Source organism: Bombus fervidus, chromosome 12 (assembly GCF_041682495.2).
Source record: "Bombus fervidus isolate BK054 chromosome 12, iyBomFerv1, whole genome shotgun sequence".
Classification (NCBI taxonomy): Eukaryota; Metazoa; Arthropoda; class Insecta; order Hymenoptera; family Apidae; genus Bombus; species Bombus fervidus.
In genome coordinates, this window is record NC_091528.1 from 8,544,585 (window position 1) to 8,570,897 (window position 26,313).

Below are 26,313 nucleotides of genomic sequence, written 5' to 3' on the forward strand. Positions count from 1 at the left end.
TAGCTATTAATCTGTAATCGCTGCTTTTGATATTCTTATAATGTAAGTTTTGAGTCCTTTGTACACAAAATTTGTACACAAATTGCAAGTTATTAATATTAATAAATCTTCTTGCATAACGGTAACAAATTTAGCAGTAAAAGGGATCAAATTCTGCAAACAAGTTATATAAATTATCATTTGATTATTTTTGAATTTATTCTACAAATATTTATTTTATTATTGCAGAATATTATTCGATTATTCTACAATAAGTAACATAAACTTGTAGAAATTAGAAATAGTTGTAATTTATATTTATTAATTCAGCATAAACTCAATTGAACAATCCCCCATTATCCTAATAGAAATAAGGGGATCGATCAGTTCGTGACGTCGATTATCTAATCGTGATGAGAATTTACGACTCCCGTTGACGTGCCTTCCTGCGTTTCTCCACGAATGGTCGAATAAACAATAACTTTACAAAATTATTTTATTTACTGCCATTCCATTCTTACTCATTTCCTTATTTCTTTTTGACTCATGTTCCGTTTAATCAACAAATATCTTAAAGTTTCAAGACACCTGAAACTCGATACCTTTTTTGATAACAATATTTTGCTCGATGTTTAAAATCCTATAGATAATTATCGTTCTATAGTTCTTCCAATTTAATATTCTCTGACTATTTGATTTTCTTCTCTATTTCACTTTGATCGGTCAAATGTTTCAATCCATGTCATTTTAAATCTATCATTGATTTAAATCTTCTTCTATTGCAGTTTTCCTATTAAAACCAACAATTAAATAACAAGAGCAAGAAGAGAGATAGAAATAGTAAGGAATTCTTTGCTTGTATGCTTCGAATATTTCTAAATATTCTAGAATATTTAGTATACGTTGACGCGTACACATTCCTTTATCCAAATGTTTAACGAAGCACTTTCCATTGTACTCCTAATTCATTAGTTTCTGTCCGTTCGTATAATTTCTCCTCCACTACGTTCATATATTCTTCTAATTATAATTATATACAGTTTAAAATTATGTTCTTAAATCCTCAAAATTTCTAATCTCCTCAATACCAACTATAAAACGGTTGATGAGGAGCAGGTCTGGCTGGTTGTTGAAAACCTTGAGCGCTATAATGACTAGCGAAAGCTTGATGAGGATGTGTAGCGTGAGCATGAGACTGCTGCAGACTCGTTGGTGGACTCGGAAGTCCAACTCTTCCTCCGCTAGAAATCGGAATATTCCACGTTGGCGAAGAGTTTCCCTGACTCGCTTGCTGTTGTTGTTGTTGTTGCTGTTGGACAGGAGACACCGAGCTAATCGGTAGGTCCGCCGAAGCTAATTGCTCGGACGCTGGATTTGAGTTTCCAGAATTTGGACCCATCATGGTGACCAAAGAGTTCGGTGTTGTTGGAAGTTGATGACCACTGGCCTGTTGGTACGTTGAAGAGGAAGCTGCAGCTACTGGAGACATTTGATGGCTCATGTGAGTGCTGCTGCTTGATGTTGCTGGTAACAGCGAGCTGGGATAAGTTACCGATGCTGGAAGACCGTAAGCCGGTGTGGATCCGACAGATGAGGACAGACGAGTTGAATCCGAAGTTAATTGATGAGACATCGTGCTATGGTGAGATGAATAGAGTTCTGGAACTGGAAAAAGAAAAAGTTATATGGCTGGAGACTTCGTTGGTTTCTTGATTAGGGCTCGATTATATTTGAAATCTAAATTAAAGTGTTTGTGTTTCTGATTTGAAGAACAAGAACTAAGATATTTCAAAGAAAATATAAATTATGTATATATTATACATTTATATATCATAAATATGAATTTATAGTATATTCTTGACTTAAATTTTGTTAATTACACTATCCGAACTTTTCTGAACTCGAGTAGTGTTTTTGTATTAAGCCATACTCTATGTCCCCGTACGATATCCACGCGTCATTAGATTCCTAATGAACCCGGCTGTACAGTGTATATTACATAAGTTGCATATCATTAGGTACCTTATAAAGCGCTTACCTTTTTTTTTATCCTTTGCAAAATAGATTACTACTATAGATTTACCACTATGTTCTCATTTTGCAAACCTAATCAAGTTACCGTTAAACATTAACAAGTTAGGACCTTTACGAAACGAATAGCGGAAATTGGAACAGTTAAGAGTGACACTATACTTATACACTTCGATCTACATTGCAATCTGTTTAGTTTACAAAAATATTTTAATATGAACATTATTTTAATATTAGTTGTACATCAAGGAGCGAAATTGATTTGAAAATGCCTGATCAGCGTTTCTACATCATCCCTCCTCCCTTCCCAAAAAAACAATAATTAAATAAATCGTCTTACCTTGACTCGACGAGAATGTGCTATCAGGTAAAGTTTGCCCATGAGAATGAGGATGCGGATGACCCGGTGGAACAGCAGTTGTAGCGTGTGGGTGAGGTGCAGCAGGCGGATGTAAAACATAAGATGCTGCAGGATATGCGACTGAACCGACATAACCCCCAGAAGTTGAAGATAGTTGTTTCCTCAACCTAGCCCTTCTATTGCTGAACCAAACTTGAATTCTGGCTTCAGTCAATTTGGTTCTCTGAGCTAATTCTTCTCTGGTATAAATGTCTGGATATTGGGTTCGTTCGAATGCCCGTTCTAGTTCGTCTAATTGATGAGCTGTGAAGGTCGTCCTGCTCCTACGTTGTTTTCTTTTTAGAGGAATTCCTGGCTCGCTCTCGCAATCAGACCCGGAACTCGTTTTACCTGGGAAATAAAATGTTCTGTACTGGTTTTGAGGCAATTTTTTATTCCATTATTGAAATTGGCATTTTTTAGTTTCTGACTTGAATTTAGTATCTTTTATTTTCTGTGATTCATTTTTGTTGGGACAAAGTCAAATCATTCTTTGATAGTGTAGAGTACCATTGGTGAATTTATTCTGTCAGTGGAGAAGACCTTAACATACAGTTTTGGACTTCTAAATGATGAAGGTAATGAAAGAACAATTGGTACTATTCTATTTGTGAAAGTTCTTTAATATGAATATTACATAAATGATAGTTGTATCGTGACAAAGAAATCCAATCCCGGATTTTTAAATCGTCACGAATGAAATAAAGCGGTTGAGCTGCTCGAGATTGCTAGTTTCAGTATCTAATTTTATAGCTTAGAGATACGTATTACATTTTTTATTGTTACAAACCGATAAATTTCAGTAGTAATTCGTGTGAGAAAATGCAAATGGTAACAAACTACATATACGAAAATTACACACTTTATGAAATTGAGTATGAATAACAGGGTGCAAGTATGAGAATAAAGTAAGGGTCGCGTCTAATAATTATTAATTCCGCGTGCACGTGTCACCTGCTCAGCCACGTTTCTGCAGGTGAATGCACGTCCTGGTTTATGGTTTGTTTTGCCGAGCAAGAGTTCAAAAGGAACCGCACTCCATTCCCATTCTGCTGCTTGTTTCACACTCGATTTCACGATCGACTTGTTTGCCGTTATATTACTCTATTTTATTCTTTTTTACTTCACGATTGAAATACTCTTTCATTTTGTTCTTGCTGTAACTTGCAGTGTATACTAACGTGTATATTCCATTTACTTATTTATTTACTCGAGATAAAAGAAAATAATGTTATCTACATTTTAGAATATTATTAGGTACATGGTATATATAATATGTACAATTCACTTATTCATTTAAAATAACAGAGAATTGTTACTCGTACTTTAAAAAAACTATAGTAGCTAACTGATGATATTTTCATGTAAAATAATTCAGAATATATAAAATAATACGACAAACATGTATTTAACATTTATATTTTACAAAATTGTAGGAAATGTTATTGGCGATCTCTTCATACAGAATAATTTACGCATCTAGTTAACACGCATTCGAGCAATACGACAAAAGTGTTAATAGAATGTGTAAAGAAAGATGTTTCGAACCTGGAATTACTATTATCGGAGAATTAAATAGACCGCGAGCACGAGCGAGTACAAGAAATATGATTTACTACAAGGACACTGAGTAACGGCAAGAAAAGTGACGAGTGATGACTGATGACTGATGACAGTAGAAAAACACGTTCCGAGATCCTTTCCCTTCGATCGTCGAACGAAGACTGATAACAAGGATACGAGTATTAACCTCGACTAAACCAAATGATTCAACCTTCCTACGACTTAATGCGTCCCATTTGATGTTAATAAATTTTCACACTTTTCATGTCAATTATTTATTCATTAATACTGTGAGATTATTATTTAACTTTTCATCGATCATTCAGATTCACTTATTTGTTCATTAATGTATATTAATTTAGGAAAAACACAGTGATTAAATACATCGTTTTGTATTACTATTGTTCAATGTCCATTTCATTACTTGACATTTGCTTTCACTTTAATACGACTAATTTTTTACGAAATAAATTGTTCCGCAACAGATTGCTACAAAATGAATCTTTCTACCGCTGGTTGTGTCTTTCCAACAGAATTATTCTACCGCTTCACTCTACGATATTCGCTTCCCATTTGCCCCAAGTGAATCAATCAGCTCTGAGCATCTCCATTCTCTCAATATTTACCGCAAATGCTACGAAACAGTTCGCTAACGATTCCATTTAAACTGACAGTTTCGCCCGGGAAGTTTTAGCAATAAGAAGTGTCTCCGCAAAGCGATTAGTTCTTATTGTCGATAAAACTGGACAAAACTTTCTTCCAACTTGTCACCAACTTTGGAGATCTTACTTTGAAAATAGAACGTTTTTTGTTAAAATATAAGACTCGGTTTCAGAAATCTGTACATTGATTTTACTATTATATTACTACTTACTAGTAATACTAAAGATATTAAACGTACGTTGATATTTCTAGAAATAATATTTGATCGTTAAGAGTATAAGAGAAAATAGAATAAGATAAATAAAATATTTCAAATAAAAGTTTCGCTATTTTGACTATCCTTCGAATAAAACACAATTGTAAATATTATTTCAAAAACTTCTATTTTTCATAAAACATTTTATTTTTAAAAATACACGTATGATTTAATATAAAGAGCTACTTACCATTTCCCGTTTGAAATATTTATTCAGCTCTGATCCAAACAGTTATCCATTGGATTTTAAAAGATTGAAATATAAAACTTTTTGTACTACCTTTTATTTTTTTTACCATTCCCTGTCGTTTCATTCCTTTGTCGTTCGTTAAGTCCCCAACATTCTTGAGGTTGGTTAAAGAAACGAAGGTCCTCGGGTGCTCGGTCGGTCGGTCGCATTTTTAGATTATCGTAGATTCATCATCGCGGGGCCGCGAAAGCAGAGACGGATGACACGCTTGTAAAAAGGAACGAGGTTGTTTCTTCCGGCGAACGGGCCGGCGAAACGTCTTGAAATCGTCGACTGGCTTTACACAGGCCGCGACTAATCGGCCGACGACGCCTGACGCCGAGACGCCCCGCGTTCATGCCCATTCGACACGGACTCTATTCCCGGACGGACCGCTTCTTCCCCTTTCCTTTCCTGCGTCGCGTCGTCTCGTTTCTCCTGTTCCGCGGGCTTCCGTGTCACTCTACACTCTGTTCACCTCTCTTCTCTTCCTTCTTTTCATTTTTTAATTGTTAGTTTTATCGATCATATTTTTGAAAGATGGAAAGATTCGGCTCTAAGCAGATTTTGGGGACTTTTTGAATATTCGAGAAGTCCATGCCACTCCGCCTTCTGTTCGCCTTTTTTCCTTTTCTTCTCCTCGTTTTATAATTCTTTTAGTTTTACTGATATCTTTGTAAAATGGAACGACTACATACGTGGTTTGATATAAAGACCAGCTACAAGATGATTATTGAGATTTTTGGAATTTTTGAGAATCTGTTGAGATTATGGGATTTTAGATTAAAAACGGCATTTGTTGGATACTGCAATCAGAAACTATATGCAAAGTACATGATAAGTATATTTTTGTAGACTTTCTGACTTTGATATTAGGTGATGATTTTTTATTTTTATTAATTCTATGATTAAACCTAGAACATTGCGAAAAGAAAGAAGAGAATACTTTTTATTTTGAGAACAGCGATGGAAGATGTTTTCAGAATCATGTTCTGAGAAAAATGTTTCTTACTAGAGATAATCGTACAAGTACTGTAAGTAAGATATAAGAAAATAATGGGAGTAAGTAATACAAAGAAGCGAAACAATCTTCGGACAGAAAATTCTTATAGTTCTTCTCGTCGAGTTCTTTGAAAAAGACGCTCATTGAGCAAGCAGTTTCATTTAAAAGTAGAAATCGGACGTTGCAAATTTGCAAAATCACGACAGAAATTACATATTTCATGGAGCTAAGCGGCCACGAGCGGCTAGTAATTACCAAACTTTCGAACCCTGCATTAACCCCAAGGGGGTTGAGAGATTGCTAGTTTGCTGTTCGGCACGATCTTGCTACGTGGACCAAAAGACGTCGACCAGTACACGACACGCGTTATTTTTCCTCCTTTACGAAATACATAGTGCAACTTTATGAAAGAAAAGAACAACACAAATTCGGAAAGAAATTCTATTTTAATCGAACTTAAAAAAGATTCTAATATCAAATTTCAACGTATGAAAGTTTAGAATTTATTGAATCCTAAAAAAATTTATATACGTACATATTAGGAAATTTAAATTATATATGAAAAGAGAAAATTCGTCTACATGGAAATATAAAAATATCCATCGAAGGAAAGGAATATTTGGAAAATAAAATACAAACATAACTTAAATTATTAGGTACGAAATTTATCATTCATCACATTTCTTACAAACGTAAACTTTCTTTTGCGTGCACTTTCCGCATACATATTTTTTACAAAGATGGCAAATGGTGGTGGTCTTATTATTATTAATAAGTGTTGGAAAAGAAGCTTCGTCTTCATTTTGTATTCCACAAATATGAAAGTTTCAAATTTTTCGCTTCGTATGCTCCCCGTATAATATTCCAAGGAATGCTTTCAATTTTATTTCTGTAAGGATCTATTTTTTACCCAAAACTCGAGAAGCTTCTGATTCGATGCAAGATATTATACGTTGCAACATATGGCTGTCAATTAGTAAGCAAAATGCGCTAATTACTTTATCTTTCATGATACTTTTTTTGCATATCCTGTGGGCCGGATGTGTCTTTGAATATATTGTGCAAGGGTAATCTCCCAGAAGCTGACCCTTCTTGTATTCTTTCCCACTTGGTTCCGTTTACGGCAATTTCATTTGGACTAGCTTGCACATTTTCAGTTTCACTTTCAGAACTTGAAAGCAGCTGAGCACGTATTCTTTCGCGTACATTCAGAATGTTCTCTGACTCACTTTATGAGAATTTATTTTCTTTGTCACTAACGTCACTATTACTGCTATCACTACAAATTTCAATTTCTCTTTCCTCTGGTTCACTTTCTTCACACTCAGAGAATTCACTATCCTCGATATCAGAGCATTCTATTGATATCCTTTTCAGTTTTTGCAATAATTCGAATGCTTCCAATTGTTTACGTTCATTCCAAATGAATAAAACAAAATTAAAGTTTGTTATATTATTTCTTTAACTATCCGTGCAAAAGTCATTACATCATTGCGAAGAAAAAATATAACATGATATAATATAACAAAAATATAACAACAAATAAAATTGTCAAGTCAGTCATTTTAACTGGCGTGGTAGTGTTTAATATTTAAAGAGGTGAATTCTTATATGTTGAGCTCGATTAATAAAAATCAACGTGTTTAAAGTTCGATTTTTATTGTTTTTATCGTCAACGGCAACGTGTTAAAGCTCGTTCCTGCAGGTAGATTAAAAAGAAAACCAAGAAACTGTATTTTCACAGTAGTTTGACAAGTACGAGACGTTCAGTGGTCGGCGCCTTTTTAGGTTTCTCACCCCCTCCGTGGTAACACATTGTTTTTGCCCTCCTCTTTTTGTTTTGAAAGGGCACCCGACCATCTCGAGCTGATCGACTTACAAATCTACGAGCAGTTTCTTCTCGTTTTGCTCTTTCATCTTTGCCGGCAAGCATTTCCGAATGACCCCACCGATGGACCACCGTCGGCTGTAAAACTTTCATTTGTCTTGTCGCTCGGACTCGAAACTACCCTTCGAAGTCGTGAGAAATTTTGGATGTTGATTGTTTTACATTTTATCCTTATGTATTTAAGGGTTGTACAAAATACATCCAATTTGTTCCAATTTGTTCCAATTTGTTCCAACTTATTCCAACTTGTTTGAACTTGTGGAAGCTTGGTGCATACTATACGGTTAACAAAGAGGAAATTAAAAATTCGGTACTTAAAAAAAGAAGAATTTTATGCCCCCTATCTCCCACAGAAGACATCCCTTCTACCTCTTTCAAAACAGAAATCACTCGATTGTCTCATTTTTTAAAGATATTTCGAAATTGTTAAAAAACAAATAACTGTCTATTTTCATTATTAATAGATAATTATGAATTGTAAAATCAATAACTATTCTATTATTCTAAATTGAGTTGATGTGATTGCAAACAGCGCATACAAAAACAAATCATGATTGCAAAAAGCGAAAATCAAGTTCTTCGTACATCAAACCCTTTTTATTATCCACGAGTAAAAACTTCTAAGTTTTTACAGACCATTTACCTTGCCAGTTATAGCTCCAAATACTAATCACTGATATTCTAATATCTGTATCTTGTCTAAATCATCGCTGACAACATAGTTGAGTAACCAAAGCGAAAGAAAGGATGAATATTTCAAGAATCGAGGGAATTTATCCAATGGTTTCGTGCATCAGATTCCAGTATCGAGCTATCGAACGTTTCGGACGTGCACGTGGGCATGTATAGGGCGGTGAGAAAATTACAGAGCCGCGTCAGAGCTACCGACTGTTCGCGTCGGCGAACGTTAACCGGTAATTTCAAAGATCGAGAAACGCGGGTCTGATTAATGGCGCGACCATTTAATTTATTCATTCACCGTTGCAAGGAAGAACCGGACCACGAATCCTTGGTGGTCTAACGCGGCCAGCTGATGGGGCGTGCCGATGCCGCGATCCATCTTCCTTTCGACTATGTATCGTGTGTTCCACTTCGCGATCCTACTCGCTCGCGGCGATTATATCGCGTTTTGCGCTGTTTCCACTTTCTTTTCTGTCTATTTCTTTATTATTCTTTCCTTTCTCTTTAAATCTTCCACGTAGGTAAAAGAAAGATAAATTCTCGCGTGATCGCGGAAGTGTTTCGTTAACATCTTCTTTTTAACGTTTCCTATTCTTCCTTTTTCATCCAGAGAGTTAAATGCTCGAGTAATGTATCTGTACATGTAAAGGAATAGGGAAACGCCATGGAACGAAGCGTGGATTGTAATTTGTCGCTTTGATAATTTTATTTTGGTGTGTAAAAGCTTGTGAATTCTTGGAACTTATCATAAGTGAATCGCGACAGTAAGAGCTTTAGATATTAGAACAAAGTTCAAGAAAATGAGGAAGCCAGGATCATAATTTCTCTTTTTTGATCATCTTATTCTGCCGTCTAACTTGGGAATTGTTAAATACTCTTTTTGATTGCACCATTTTGCAAATAGCTGAGTAAGTAAAAGTTGCAATTGTATTCTGTATAAGGTGAGGTGATTATAACGCGTGTGTATATTTAATAATGTAACGAGTGGATGAATTTGTAATAATTAGTTGCATTAAAATTAGTATAAGTACAAGAGATAGTGTACGCCACTTATGATCGTGTTCAACGCTATTATGCCGATCGAAGAAAAGATAACAATAATCCCCTAGGGAACAAGTTCATATATTTATATCGACAGATGTTACAACAAGAAGTTAACCTTCTTATGTAATTCAGATTGAAGATTACAAGAAACAGCAATAACAATCTGTCCCGATTTCATTTGTCTCTAGATCTTGCAAACTAAAAGAATCGTCAGTATTCAAAGGCACAATAATAATATGGGTCTCTCGCAGATTCGAATTTTCCGCTAACTTTTTCTACGCTCATGTGCCGCTACAAAAGATTGACTGTCATTTTCCCAATAATGAGTGAACCAATAAATTTCTTTCAAATTTTATATACATATAAAACAGATGTTTATCTTATACTAGGATTATCTTAATAGCTTTCTTTCATGTTTTTTGTAGGCGCCATTATCTTAAAATACATCTTTCTTTCGCATTATTCTAATAGAAACAGTAAAAACGTATGTTGAGATTTGTGTGTACAGACTACGGGACAGATCAAGAATTTTTTCAATTTTTCTGCTTTGAATAAGTAATACAACGTCAATTGTGGTAGCGAGTCAGAATGATACATTTCGTAAAACAAGCTAAATAATAATAAAAAATAATTACATAAAATCTACTCTGTGTCTTCCTGAAATATGACAAATGATATGTAAACAACTTTACACTTCTTAGTTCATGAGTATATAATAATTTTGTGTTCCAAATGGGATCTAAAGCGACGCCGGCGTCGCAATGCCTGCGAATGGGAATATCCCACTTGAAGATTCTTAGAATCCGGAACGTAAATCCTAACTGAAACACAAACCAGTTTTTCGCGGGATAATTTTTATAACTTTATTTCACAAAATCAGGTGTACACGCGATCGAGGTGAAACATAAAATGAAAGAAAACGGCGCTACACGACCGCCAAGAAATTCTTTTTTTCAAATCTTCCGCTGATGATTAAAGAGCCTCGAGAGGAAAGTTTCAGCGTCGAGTGCGAATTAACTGCGAACTACTCGCTAAGCTCCACTTTTGATCCCCTTCGGTAATTGCCTGCGTGGTAATTTTCCCTCAGTTGGAATATTACGTTGCGCAGGAAGCTGTTACCTTAATGGTCGCTTTTATCGTGGACACGTTTCTTCTTTCTTGTTTCTTTTGCCCCTCCCGCCCCACCTTCGAAACGGCGAATTTTTCGTGCGCGATCGCAAAATCTGCCGTGGAAATGTTATAAGCCGATACACCAACGATAAAATTCTACGCACGCGAGTTGCCTCGGCTAACACCGCGTTCCACTTTGTCGACAAATTGCCTCTGCTACTGGGCGTTCCTCGAGATACCACCAGTTTTCGAGATAAAACTCGAACAAGCTGAGTGAATATTAAAATCAAGTAAATTCCACCCTTCAAACTGGGAAATGGGCGATATTTATGCTTCGAAATTATTGAAATTTTGCAAGATTCGAGGTTGCGATAGTTTCAATGTATCGTATATAGAAATTAATTTTTGATTAAATGTGAATGAATTTCAACTAATCTACAGGAGAAACTAAAGGTAACAGATGTCACTCTTCGAAGTGAAAATAGGTAATTTCGATTTTAGTCACAGTTTCGACAGTTTCAATTTTGTAAAATATAAGCTTGTATTATCTTTATACTTAAATAGAGATTATAAATATCTAAGTAAATATAAAACACTGTAGATAAATATCAAAATAAGAAAAACGTGTAGTTTGGAAAGGAATATTCTGCCAAAGTGACTAAATGACACCGATTGGAAGTATTGTAAAATTCGAGGGTGTTTCCAGGGTATCCTGGATAAATACGAAGAATAATGTCCCTGTTATTCGCGAAGAAAATTAGGGAATGCAAAAAGGGCCCGGCCGATTCAATTTCGAGGGACCTCGCATAACGAGGGCCCCGAGGACCAAATTATGAGTCGGTGTTGTTATAATCTAATTTTGCACGGTGGCGCTGTTACGGGAATATTTGCGAGAGGCTAATTCACTGATTCACCTGGATCATCAATCTTGGTCAGACTGGCTGGGAAGAGACACCGAGTGTCCGGTGTGCTCTCGATCAAAGGAGTTTTTGCCAAAGCGATTGGAAAGGAATACACCGTGTTTAATATGCAATTTTCCTTGTCAGTGATTATCAAAGAAATTATCCAGTTCAAGATTGGAATGTGGTGAAATTATAAAAACTTGTCAAACAACCGTAGTATGAACAATTAATTCTACTAATAATATTTCAGGATTAACGATTCTTTCTCGTACATTGTTTTCTGAATTCATCAAAAAATGCTTCGATACCTTTCAGTACTAATTTTCAAAATATTTATTAGAATCAGAAGATAATTATTTCTAATCTTTTGATCAAAATATTAACCATATAATTTCAGATATATATTGAGCCAAGGTGGTAATTATTTGTTAAAAAATTGCATATAATGGTATTCATTGTGTCTTTTATAACTATATTTGAATTAAAAAAGAGCGCAATTTTGAATTAAGAATTAGGATCAGAATTCTAAATTAATTTTTAATACAAGTGTTTTCATTAGACAATCAATTTTTTCTTTTTATACAGAAGGAAGCTTAATTGAAACTTACCATCGCGGTCGCCAAGTTTGGTTTCATCCTCGGGGTCGCGACCTCGGAGTAGTCTTGAGATCGCCGAGACGCTTGGAGCGCTAGTCCGGTCGCAAATTCCTTCCTTTATCAATCTGTCGCGTATCTCCCACGAGAATATTCCCGGATTATCGCGTTTGTACTCTTCGATCCTATTCTCTACTTCTGGTGTGGCGACTCTAGGTTTACTGCCGCCGATCACGCCAGGCCTGATGCTTCCAGTTTCTTGGTAGCGGTTCAAAATTTTCGAAACACATCCATGAGATACCCTTAACTGTCTATTTGAACAAACAAACGATAAATTAAATTTTGTCTTCATCACAGTCGGGTTATCAATCCTGTTATACGTTGCTTTGTAAATCGGCGTTTCGCCAACATTACAGTTCACTCCTTCACGATTATTCTGAAAAGTTTGATAACCCGATTGTGGACATCGTGGAAGTCCTAGATTAATTACAAATGAAATGTTACTAGAACTTTCTTGAAATATTTCTTTCATAAGTGGCAAGGTTGAATATTTCAAGAAAGTCACGATAAGTTAGAACAGATGAAATATTTTTAAAAAAGTACAGCAGAGTAAACGTCTTAAGAAAAAATATCTTTTTAAGCTTCTGAAAGAAATTTAAAAAAGGAAGTAGTATAAGATTGTAGTTCATAAATTTCGAATTGAGAAGATTATTGAGGTTTCCACCTCGAAATCACACAGGGTCTGACCCCAGCTGCAGCCATTTCCACGATTTTTAGTCGAATATGATTTGGTAACGGTCTCCCATTTATGAAAACACCACCAAGTTGGTTAACGCGCCCTTGACCTGGTATCGATCCCAAATCTGCGAAGAAGAACGCATGGAATTAAAAAACGCTTTGAGAAATCCATACTAAACTGTCATTTCATTTTACACTACGTTCCTAATCTATCACATGCAATTCTAAAAAACATTAGCTGCATTAAATAAACTAGAAAAATCTCATCAATAGACTGTAAATTTGTACACGTCTATATAAAGTGTAAAACGCAAAGTTATACATAAAATATCATAAATAAAATAAATAATATAAAACATTAGGAAATAAGACATTATTCTATTCAAATTTTATTTCTTCGTCCTCGATTTAACAATGTTTCAAGTGTCTCATTAGTTTCCTTCCAAGATTTCATATTATCTCGATTTTCTTTCATCTTGGTTCCGTTCATTTCAAATTCAATCACACGTCAAGCATAGACATTTAACAAAAGAACTGTATTCTCTCTCTCTCTCTCTCTTATCATTTTAAGACTACCAGCATTGTCTCCCGAGGCAGAAAGGATTCGCGGATCGAAGGTCGATTGCAAAATCGCGGAATTCTTTTGTGTTGTTCTTGCTCACGCGAACCAGCCGAGGGAACAGTTACTCGATGCAGAATAAAGAGAAACTCGGATCTATCGTTCCGCCTTCACCTCGACGTATTTCCTGTGTGTTCCATCGGGAGGGGAAACAGGACGAAAGGGGAGACGCGATGGAAAAAAGAGAGGAAACCGACGAAGAAGGAGTTGTAGTAGACTGGCGCGAGCAATCACATAAATAACGATAAGGCCAATGAATCTAAAGGGTTTACGACGCACAACACTGATAGCGTGTAATTTGTCCAGTTCACCGTAATCTATGTCGCGCGATCGCGATCGGAAACAACTGCTTGCATTGCGATTTCTTTTCGTCGCGACTTTCTGACGCGTACTCTCTAACGCGCTTCATTTCTCTGACAGTTGCCTTCGATCATTTGAGACAGTCTTATTAATAAGCTATAGAACAAATTGGATAAAACTTGAAATATAAGCAATTATCTAATTGTTTGTATATTAATGGATATACTCTGTGATATTTACAACGGCAAGTGTATCAATAGGACAATGTTTAAATTGGTAAATTCGCAACTAATTTTCGGAGAAAAAGTTTAAATCTTTTCTTACGAAAGATTCTAGACTTTTCCAAAAAGGAAACTTTAGATGAAAGTTCATTTTCTATAGACGTACGTTATTGACAAAAAGTTTGGAATCGTTAAGTGTTTCAATATAAGGCGAAGATTAAAATAAAAAATCAATTTAAAATGTTAGGGTAATGTCTTAGGGAACTCTGTGGAAAACTTTTATCAAAATAGATAATGTTCTCATTGATATTCGTAGTACTATTTTCAAATTGATAATAAAATTAGGAGATGATTCTATGTAGATGCAATTGAGGAAGTAATTCCAAACAGTTGTCTGACCGTGAAATCTAGATCTACTTACATCAGCCAGCGAATCTTGCGCTATATTTGAATAAGTAGAGTTCTCACTGAATTGGATTGAATATTCTGGTCACTCATCAAAGTGTTAAGATCAAAGTGTTAAGAAATACACCATACATGTGTGACTCACTTTTGTGACACAGTAACGAGAGGAAAAACGAGGTGGCCGACGATGGAAGATCGTCGATGCGAGACATGAAGAAAAACGAATTATCATTATTATTGTCGTTCGTTTAATATTCCCAGATCCACTCACTTGGTAATTATCTATCTATCTAGCTACAGCAGGGAGCTGACATTGGAAAAAATCTTCACACGCTCGAGTAGACACTTCGATCGTAATTACATTTTTTTGTGCTGTTGACCACATTAGCAACCACACGATTTTTATCCTTTTCAATGGAAACTTCTTGTAATATCTACATATGTATTATGGGAAACATTTCTGATAAATCATGAAGAATTCTAAGGAATCAACGCACGTCTGCGACTTTAACGACTTTTACTCTTAATTCTGACTCTGCTTAATGAATGTAAAATTGATGATACTAGTTAATGTTTCGTAAGGTAATATTTTACTGCGAACCTCTGCAAAAATCAATTTCCCTTTTCTGCGTTCTATTGAGCAAATTTTGTTTTAAAAGGCTCTGAAGAATGCTTTTTTTACCAAGACAATTCAAAACATTACACTAAAGATAATTCATTATATAAAAGATGATTCATTATATAAATTTCTAAATATTACTGAAGCATAAATATTATTAAATATTAATAAAGCTGAGGGAAAACGTTGTAGGATTTTTTTACATTAAAATACCAAAGAAGAGTCGGAAGACACGGTTCTACAGTAAAATATTCTGTTAGGAACTTCTGATGAAACTTGATGTTTATATATTTAAAGACAATTACGTTTCTGGTAAATTTTTTAAATAAACTGAAACTTTGGAAACATTCAATAAAGTGAATTAAGTTTGAAAGGAATTATTACCATAATTATGAACAAAACATCGAAACAGTAGAATGAAAGGAAAAGCGCATAAAGCGATAGACGAGGGTCACCTGTAAAAGGAAGCGGTCCTTTACGGGTAACGAACCTCCCGATTTTCTTCGCTTTCAATTTTTTCTAGCGCGTTAGAAATTCGTGAGTTTTTCGAGGGGATGGCGAGAAATCGCATACCTGATTCTTCCAAGCGGAAAACCTGCCTGAAAAAGTTAATTGTTAAACAATGTTTCTAATATTGTTGATTAGAAATTTCCCACGGTGTTAGCTAGATCGGGTTACTTTGACGGGGGAAGAAGAGGAACTGAACCAAAGAATCGACGTTCACGTAACGAACCAACGAAGAAAAATGCACCAAGCAACCGGAAAAAAGGCGAAACGACGGTTTTGATTGCGCAGAATCGGTTGCATAAGTCGAGTTATGCATCGAGCGTACTCGACAACCGAAAAACGATGGGGATGGAAAAAACTAGTGTTCTTAATTCTTTGGCTGATTAAATCGATTTTTCATAAGTGGATTTTGTTAAATTGTTTTATAGATGAATTTCAATTATTATTTAACTTCTTTTATTACACCTTATTATTTGGTTTGTTGCCTCTATTTTATAAAATTCAATTGGCAAAGAAATTATTGTGAAAAATATATGTTCTTACTTAATAATAAGGGGATTCGTTTTACGAATGCATTGCAACTCTTTTCTTCTATAATTCTTGGGAAGAGTTGAGAAAACTGGTGTTTGCTAATAGTTAGACCAATCGAAGCCATTGTTATTCAGTGAATTTTGTTAAATCCTTCTGTAGTTGAATTTCTATTACGTTCATTTATGCTGTTGTTCGATAATAAGAGATTAATTTTATGACGTGTTGAAACAGACGATGTCAGACTCAATTTAACGTTTGATCTTGATTATACTTAAAGAATGCAGAATAATGTCCAGGAAATTTTCTCCACTTTTCTATTTCAAGTAAAACGGAGTTTTTAGTGCAACGAAATTCTCCGAGTTCTCTCTTAAATTTCCCCGATCACAACTTGCAATTCCAAGTCTGATATTCCACAAATCTCGCTAACGACTCCTCTAAACATTCCAACTGTTGTTCAGTTTCAATCTTGCTGTATTTGATTGATCGAAAACCTCTATGGCTACAAATCCTGTCTAGTTAAAATGCACTTATATTTTAAGCATGGAAACAGAACCTTTAAAAAATGTCAGTCTAATATTTCTCGAAGAATAATTGATGTTGAAAAATGATCCACAAACTGTTTTATAATACAGTATATCTCACGTGAGTCTTGTGAAAAGAAATTTGCAATTTAGGTTATTTCCCATAGACTTTTTTAGATAGATCAATAGTCCGTTTAGAACTTTATAGAATTCATTAGTAAGAAAGATGTTCAATACAACATTTTACTAAGAAAAATTGTAAATTGAAAAATAAATTTACAGATAGCTGAAAGACAATTATAAGTAACGATGAATGCTATATCGAATGAATGATATATAGAAATTTCAATTGAAACAATTGACTGTATTCCTTTCAAAGAATTTTTCGAACAATTCAACACTTTAGTTGAAAATAAGAAGAAAATTATGAATGACGAAGGAAGCTAGCCAAATTGGAATTTGATGCGTTTATGGGAAATTGACGAGTTGATTTATCAATTCACTCGTAACTCTATTGCCATTGAAATCGTTCTTGCAATTAATTTTCAATAAAGGAAGCAGGATTTCCGAGAAATATAAATTGCCAGGGAACACCGGCTTTTACTTCTCACGGCTGCCCGCGCGTTTCAACATTCTATAAAATAATAAACGATTACCGATGGACGTACGCGTAATTGCGAAAACGCATCCGCAACATTATTAATCTCCCAGGAATGTTTAATTACACGTTACGCGCCCGCTAAACGCTTCCATTTTGCATACAAGCCGCGGGAGTACGATTCGGTGACTAATCGTTGTATGCAATTAAACACCGTGCGTAATACCAGACAGTGACAAATGATCGGCTACTGTCCAAGCAAATGACAAACAAGAATGCGAAATTCACAAACAACCTCTTCATTTGCATCCTGATGGTACATATTGTATAATACTTTTCTTTCTCGACGCGTTTGATTGCTTTGGACGGATAGTTTATGCATTTGTAGAAAATTTAAGACGCAAAAATACACAGAATACGTCGTAATTTGCAGAGGATACGAAATATCCAAAGTATAGTATGCACTATAATATTTAAAAGAAAAATATGAAAGGAATCTCTGCTTAGATTTCCTTATTTTAATTATATTCATGAAAGCATCAAATTGCACCAAACACCTGCAGTCCAGTCATAGTTAGTTACATAGAATTCTGTATATCGATTTCTATCTTATTACAGATTACATTTCTGTTCTTTGATTAATTACAGTTAATTCGAGACTCTCGTGAGATTCGAGATTGGACGCCAGGATGGTCAAATGGGAAGTCGACCGCGTGGAAAAGTATGGGAATTTACGAAGCTATAAGCGAGAGACGGAAAGTTTATTTTTGAAAGTTTCGAAGAGAGCAGCTCGTGAAGTCCTGCGCATCGTCAATTTTCTGAGCACGAAGGCCAACAATACCGGACAAGTTTGACAATTACACGGTCCATTTTCAATTTCTCGACACGAACAGCCAGGGGAAGAAATCTCCTGGTGAATCTTGAACGACTTTCTAATTACCTCATAGGCTACTGACATAAACTCGAATCACAGACACGTACAAGTTTGTAACTGACATTCAAGGCGAAATAAAAGTCAGTTTTCAAAAATAATTTCAGTTTTAGTAAGAAATAAGATACAATAAAATATACTGAAGTTATGGGCTTCAATTAAATACTGAACGAATTATTAATTGTGATCTTCAAACAATCCTTTTTGTTCTCATTCCGAATGAATATTATGGTAGTAAGTTTATCTTCAAAGTGTAAAGTTAAAGCCTTAAATGTACGAATAATGTTCAAAGAATGTTCAAGCTCACGAAGAATTTTTTTAGCGAAAGAAAAAAGCGGTTGAAGGCGCGCAAAATCGTAAAACGACAAAAAGTATTTCGGAGCGACGGCAAACCTGTCAAAAGATATATTTCATTATTTATGGCGGTCATTAATGGTAATGTTCCGCTTTTCTTGGGTCAGGCAAAGTTATATATCAATGCTCGTTCAAAATCTTACAGGACATCCGAGTCCGGAAGATCTTTTTTGTGAATGGTAAGATTGTTATCTACAATGCATCTCGATTGCATAATACCAATCTAACTTTGGAAGGATTTTGTATATTTTAACCGCTGCACGAATCTCTTAGAAATGTTTTTAATATCTTCACTCGATCATCTTTTTAAGTTATCTATTCATTTTACTAAATTTTTATAATTAATTCCAATCAAAGTATGCTTCGCTAGCATCCTTAATTCTCACTTCTAAATACTTTTTTAACGCTGGAAATTCTTTTACGATACCTCAAGGGAAAAGACGAGAAATAATTTTGGGAAAATCGCTTATCTTTTTTTGAAAATAAAAAATTCACAAACAATGATATTTGTTAACGAAAATATTAATTTTCGATGATGCGATTCTTTTTCCTAGTATTAAAGGAATTTTTCGTTTCAACAACTACCTCCAAATTTATTAATACCCTTGTGTGCGCTAAGCTTTATCTTATCCAAACTTCAGGGGTAACTGTTGATGAACCTCTTACCTTGAAAAGGGTATCCAGTAAAACAAGGTCGCATCATTGAGAAGTTTGTTGTCACCGTCATCTCAGCGCGGTCGCGCCTCCAGTCCACTCATGAAACCCAACAAAAGTTCTCGCACCACTGTTCCTGGCTGCGGAGCAGCATTCACAAAAATCAAAAACTCCCCGTATCACACGATCGAACGAACACAGTGTATCCCACTGAATCTCCAGTTTTGGTCCAGAGCTGACAAACTATCACTTAAAATCCGAGTTCGTACGTATCCCCACCGTCGATCAGGATCAACTAGACACCACTATAGTCCTTCTACAGTTGAGCTAGATCTGGACAGATCGGTTCTCGGATCCTGACTAGTCTTTTCAACCACTCGCCACTGGGATAACTAACGCTTAGCCACTCCCATTCAGGTCTTCTTGAAGGTAGACGGTGGTGGGGAAACTTTGTGGCTACCAGTCGGCTGGTCTCAGTTCGATACCGAGGAAAACGTGCTCAAGCCGCTTTCATATCTCTTTCTCAGCAATCGTCGACCAATCCATGCTTTCACAGGCTTTACTGGTCGCGCCCCTGAAGACACGCCCAGTAACGTAACAGCGAAAATCAACGGGGAAGGACTGTGGAGACCATGCTGTCTTTCAGATCGCTGCTCCTTTTTCAGATATCTCGTGGTGGGGGCAGATTCGATGAAATGACGGAGGTTTGGACAATGTTTGGCTGATGCAAGAGGGTGGACGGAGTTTCTGTGCGGATGATCGATGCGAGGGTGGGTTACAAGGGATGCAACATTTGGGAGATGGGAGTTCCTTGAGATAGAGGCGGATCTGTGAACTTTTATACGAGATTATTGAGTGGTAATTGGTGGAAAATGAGAATGAAAATAATTTGTCAGTCAGTAGTAGGGAGTGGTTTTGTAAAATGTTTTATACTTGTATCGTTACAGGTAAAGTAGGAGTTTCTTTGAAAATATGTACTTTTTTGGTATTTAAAAATTCTTCTTGATATGAGAAATCTGATCTACTCTGCTAGAACTCGTTCTACGATTTGGCCCAATAAAAATCTATATCGACTGTACCGAATTAGAATCTACAGGTTTTCATTTATTCTAACAGAAGTTTGGAATTCTATATTCTATATAAACGAAGAAATTTCTACAAATTTACTGTTCCTGGCCATGTGCGAATTCACGGATGAGAGATTAGAAGGAAAAATTTCCGAAGTCGTCGCGAGAGCTGAACAACCCAGTCGACCGCGAACAAGTTAGGCAAGCGACGAGAGCAAATAACGCGATTCGCTTTAAGTCGTTCTCTAACCGGGGGTGTCGAGTGTTAACGCATGATCAAAGATCAACGGCTACCAACTTTCGCTTTTTAGGCCCACCATTTTTTTTCCAACCGGCGAGGAAATGACGATGCTCCGCTCGAAACAGGACGTGACACCCGATGTTCACGGTAAGAAGTTTAATTGAATCAAGAAGTCTTTCAGAGAACCTAACCCTAACCCTAATCTACATATTTTGATATCACTATCAATCTCTTTGTCCCAAGTAATGGTTCCAAACACTTCAAAAAGAATCAATAATGTAATTATAAAATGAAAGGAATAAAACTTTTCTATGGTGAAAGATATGCCTTCAGCTGGTCAAAACTATTGTACTGTACTTAGACTAAATTAAAATCCTCACAAATCCAACCTAAACATCTTGAACTCACCTTAAAGAGATCCATCTTTAAGTCAAATAATGGTTAACGTTTCCTTCAATTATTCCAAAGCGTAGCGTCGATTCGTTCCGTGAAAAATGTCCAACATGGACACGGTAGACTTTCAGGGAAAATCCAGAAAAAGGAGTTCATCGTTCTAGGGGAGAAGAGGAGAGAAGAGTCTTGTTCGGTCGCTGATGTCCCATCAATGTTTATTATCGTTGGTGTTTGTGCACACCGTACGTTCCGGAGCACGAGAATGACCAAACAGAAGGCATACCGAGCGTATTGTGAGGGGGTGGAAAAGCGGAAGAAAACTAGCGGAGGACCACCCGGTGTTGCGTCCTGGCCAAAGTAATATGGCGTTACTTTTAACGGAGCTGCCCGTTCTACGGTATCCCGCGGCGAGGACAAAACAAACTCCCTAATGTCTTCATGCTACTCATCGCGGACCATCCTCCACCGGGGATGAAGAAGAAAGAGAAAGAAGAGAGAGAAACTCTCCTCTCAACAGCCCTTGTCCAGTGCGTTGCAGCCGGTTGGTAGCTGTTGGAGGATTACCACACCGAGAGAAACGCTGAAGATGCTCATCCAAGGTTGCGACGAGATCGTCACGGTATCGTCGGAATATCGTTGATGGTCGGAGCGTGAAGAGAGGAGAATTCAATGAGGGATGGATGAAGACATAATTGATTTACGGGGATGCTTCTGGACCACTTTTGCGTGTTTGTTTTCAGACTGTCAGTGGTGACAAGAGACGTCTTTTCAAACGCCTTCCCCTGTTCACCAAATTTTCAAATGAGGTATGGAGATTGCAGGGACGATTGAACAGGGGTGGAACATCAGAGATCGTTCACGACCACCTGTCCTTGTTTTAGGTCTTTTGGAGGTTGAGTAGCTTTTGGAGCTTGACGATCTTGAGGAACTTCTGCAGGCTGAGCAACTTCTCAACCAACTAGTGAAAATAACAGATGTGTAGCAACACATGAATCATAGGACGAGGCGAAACGAGAGCGACTCATGTTGTGCCTCGGAACACGGACACCGCCTCGACACACGAGATTAGCGTTAGATTATCTCTAGACAAAAATAATTGCCTATTGCTTACAATCGCCGTTGAGGGCAACTATCGTTCCAAGTCAAATTTGAATCTTCCCACTCCTCCCCCCCCCCCCGAACAGTATAAATAAACGGACACGATCGCGAGCGGGAGTTATTATCCTCGAATTATTACCAAGTCATTACCTGAGTTATTACACGAGCTACTTATGCGCGTTATTATCTGCGACTGACGGAGTATACGAGTTATCGAGTTATCCGCGAGCGTTCATACTCTATCTTTGCGAATACGTTGTACAAGCGTCTATCGACGGTATTTATTTAATTTATTCCAAATATATTTGACGGTCGTAGCAGTAATCTCTCTCGTATTTTATAATACTGATCCTCTCATCATCCGCCACAGATGCTTCTCTATTATTGTGTGTTATATGTGTTTTCTTTATTATTAAAGTCATTCCTATTTCTATAAATGAACATATGGAAGTGGTTTGTAAATTCGTGATTGTGAAATAAAATTAAAAAATCAATAAAAAGTGGAGTCGATGAATCTGGTTTCTGGCTCTGATCGATCCCTGTTAACCTTAGGCCACCAACGAAAACACAGGATTTAGGGAGTCCAAATAAAAAGTCTCTCTAATCCTCCCAGTCCAAATCTCTGTCCTAGATCATCCCATGCTGGACACCTGTCACACCTTCTTTCTTATTGTCAAATCCTTATCGCTCGTTATCATCGCGTATAGCACCGTCCGAAAAAACCTCTGGCACCAGTGTGTAACCGATCCTGACATAATATCGTGAGCAAAAAACAGGAGGTTCGGCTGACGTAAGTGTGAAACAGCGGTGCGAGAGATACGTATCTGGTCTCATGGCTCGCCATGAAAAGGGGGCGTAGTCAGGAACCCGCAAATAAATGCAAATTGCTTGAGACCTGCGATCCGCCCACCTGACAACGAACTCAACAGCCCCGGAACACCGTTGCGCCGTAAATAATCCACCCCCTTCGAGCATCGAATCCCTTCCTCTTCGTGCATTCTCGTTGCTTTTCCTCTTCCTCTTCCTCTTCTCCTTCGCCCTTTCCTCACGCCTCTCTTCCACAGCGCCGCCATTCATCGCAAAGGACTCGATGTGTAAATAGGGGATCGTAAATATCTGGCAAGGCGGCATAATGGATCCACATGAAGATGCGGTTCGATGCCGGAGACCGTAAATCATCTTGGGTTTCCGAGGTACTTCCGTGGAATCGGTTCTATGATGATCTAAGAAATTGCGGTTTCCGAGCTCTCAGTCTTCGTGGTCTTCAAATTGCCAAATGGCCTCTCATTGTTTAAGTAACTCGATTTTGGCTAATGTTTGTAAAGTGAATAGAGGAGATGGAGAGGCAAAAAGAATGTGAGAAGACCTAGGAGAGTTAATGTGTTTGAGGTTTTTGTAGAATCCTGAATTAAGTGAAGAAAGAACGTAGAGGTACAAAGTAAAGACCTGAATTTTAATGGAGAATTGGGGATGCAGTATATAGAGCTATTTAAGGAATGGAATAAAATACTTGAGACAAGAAAAGTGGGAGAAAAGTGAGAAAAAATTTTCAATTATGACGTAATAATCAAGGGTAACCATAGATTATAAATACATGTAAAAATATGAATGTATGAATGAATGAATGATGAAAAGTATGAAGTTTTCATGATTCTAAGGGAATTCTAACATATAGCTAACTGAATAAGGAGATTTTCTCTATATGAAGAACATCGCTACGTAACCGAACGGGAAGATCTTATTTTTTGACTTTAGCAACGCGTTTTCTTTTTTTTTTTTTTTTGTTATTATCAGTTATTGTTTACCTGGAATTGTTCCCAATTAATTGCGCCACTTTTTCTGCTTTTATAAAGTACAGGATATAATAAAATATACCAATTTAGTGGTATTAAAATTAATTAAAAGGTTACACTATCAGTTATGACTAAGTATGGTTATAATCGAACGATACCATACTGTAAAAAAATATTAAAATCCATTATGGATTCAAGTCGTGTTATTTATCTTTAATCATCCTTAATTTTACCTGCGTTTAATTAAATTTAATAAACGTTTTTAATTTTACCTACATTTTTTTATACTTTTAATGTATACTTTTAATTTGAATTTTTGTACAAACAATATGTGAAATTGTTCAATAAAATTTTTTACCGCAAAATATAATTAACTACTTAAATAATTTTTAGACTTCTTTGTTATCTAAATAGTGAATATTAGTCCTCGATACTTGGAAAATCGCGCAGTGGACAGCGTATATAGGTTGGTTTGTCCGAGCGCGATGGAAACGTATAGCTCGTTGTGGCGCGCGCGGTTGACTAAGTGTTAACTATAAATCCTAATCTACAAGTACATCAGAACCTTAACTATCGTTTGAAGTTAAGATTCGCTAATTTTTGATGCAACAGATATAGTTAATATCTCTTGTGTTACAAAATATGAACCAACTTTACCATTTGTAATTCAATAAAATTTGGAAAAAGTGATATTCTTTTATCAAGCAAGAAGTGAAAATTTCAGGCAAATCCTATAGGTTGATTTGAAAAAAAGAAGGAGGAGGCGTAATTAAAGGAGTGATATAGAGTTATAGCCTGATGTCCGAAAGATAATCGAAGGAAGAATTGGCCAGGCAAAGCTGGCTGGTTCCTTTGACCAAGCTACTCTGGCCGCTATCGAAATTTTTCACGGAACACAATAAGATCGATCTCGACACGGAGGACCACGCAGCACCTTCCAAAGGGAGTTGATTTTTTGCCAGCAAATAACCCGACTGTCGAGGATTCTTTGTCGGTCCACAAGAATGGATTTCAATGCGATTTTGACGAGGATGTTGACAGATTCGCAACAGCAGAACCGGAGGGGTTCTGTAGACCGTATTGTCGAGATTCTGTCGATAGTCGATTCCACTTGTGTAAAACATTCTAAGTTGTTTTCTAAGATTTTATACTTTTATGCATTCCATTGGATATTATATATAGATTACTGCACATTACTAACACATCGTTATACATTTGCTTTATCTTGTTCAATTCTTTATCGTTGAATGTTAAACCTTTTTTTATTAAAATAATAAATTATTCGTTCATTGAAGTAATAAGACGTAATAATTTGTTAAATGTTACATATGATTCACGATATAATTCGATAAAATCTCTGGTTCTATTTTAATAAAGATAGAAATTAACAAAATCTCTCACATTGTATCTTTGTCGAAGTTATAAAAATTCAAAGGTTAACTACTCTGAAGATTTGAGATTCTTGCATCAATCATTTTGCCTAAAATAATATGAATTTTTGTAGGTAATTATTATTCATGAACTAGAAGGCTGTGTTTTTTATCAATCAAAGATTTGAAAACAGTCGATCAGTCATGTCAAAATGCGTTTTCCAATAAATTCTTTCTTCGGTAAGACGAATTCGACAACAAAGGCAAACAAGCTGATCGATAAGTGAAAACAGTTTACCATTTCAAAAAAGGAGTAGCGGACGAAAAAGTCGTTTCTTTAAATGCGCGACAACTAGCAACAAGAGTCGTGCCAACATCACAGCAGCAGCCCTTCAATTTTTTGCATCTTCCAGTTCCCGTCACGATAAACTAAAAGCAACCCCGTCAGGGATGTTGACGGCTGGTCAGCGGGATATCCTATAAACCAGAAAACTTCCACCGAGTCCGAGCTGGAAAAGCTCCTGAATGTTTGAACTAGAAGGCGAGTCTAGACCGCGTTAAAACCTAGCTTATGACCACTCACGTAACGAACTACCGTGTTCATCGTCTAGAAAATTAAACAAATCCATGTTTATCGCACAATGATGTAATAAACATTTCGGAAATATTTCAAAGGATATTCAATTTGCTGAATTAAATTGCAAAATTATTTGTATTGGAAATCCTAAGAAGTTGGTAAAGTTCTTTTGACTAGGAATTATCCTTGTTGAGTATCTTATTTAAAGGAATATTCCCCCATTATATGGGCTCAATAAATTTTTTACTTACAGTTTCTCAAATAGATAGACCTGTTTAGAAAAGTCCTATTGTCCATTATATTTTATGACTCGGGGTTTATATTATATTTTTATTGCATCTATTACAATTGTTTCATTTGTGTTTCAGATTTATGAGTAGTTTTAATTTCATCTTTGTTTCGACGCTTCCTTTATGAACCGTCGTTCTTGCATA

General features: G+C 36.2%; 1 protein-coding gene across 2 annotated transcripts; it reads right to left on the minus strand.

Moving 5' to 3' along the window:
• Window positions 1–1,053: 1,053 nt before the first annotated feature.
• LOC139992802 (segmentation protein paired) lies at window positions 1,054–19,732 on the minus strand. Of its 2 annotated transcripts, XM_072014005.1 has the most exons (5): window positions 19,353–19,732; window positions 13,067–13,205; window positions 12,358–12,653; window positions 2,351–2,761; window positions 1,054–1,644 (listed from the first exon to the last, which is right to left on the minus strand). In XM_072014005.1, the coding sequence occupies exons 1-5, from the start codon at window positions 19,411–19,413 to the stop codon at window positions 1,061–1,063; spliced, it is 1,491 nt and encodes a 496-aa protein (XP_071870106.1). In that variant the 5' UTR covers window positions 19,414–19,732; the 3' UTR covers window positions 1,054–1,060. The 2 variants fall into 2 exon arrangements, with proteins under 2 accessions (XP_071870106.1, XP_071870105.1); XM_072014004.1 differs by lacking the exons at window positions 13,067–13,205; window positions 19,353–19,732 and having other exon boundaries at window positions 12,358–12,977.
• Between the last annotated feature and the right edge of the window lie 6,581 nt (window positions 19,733–26,313).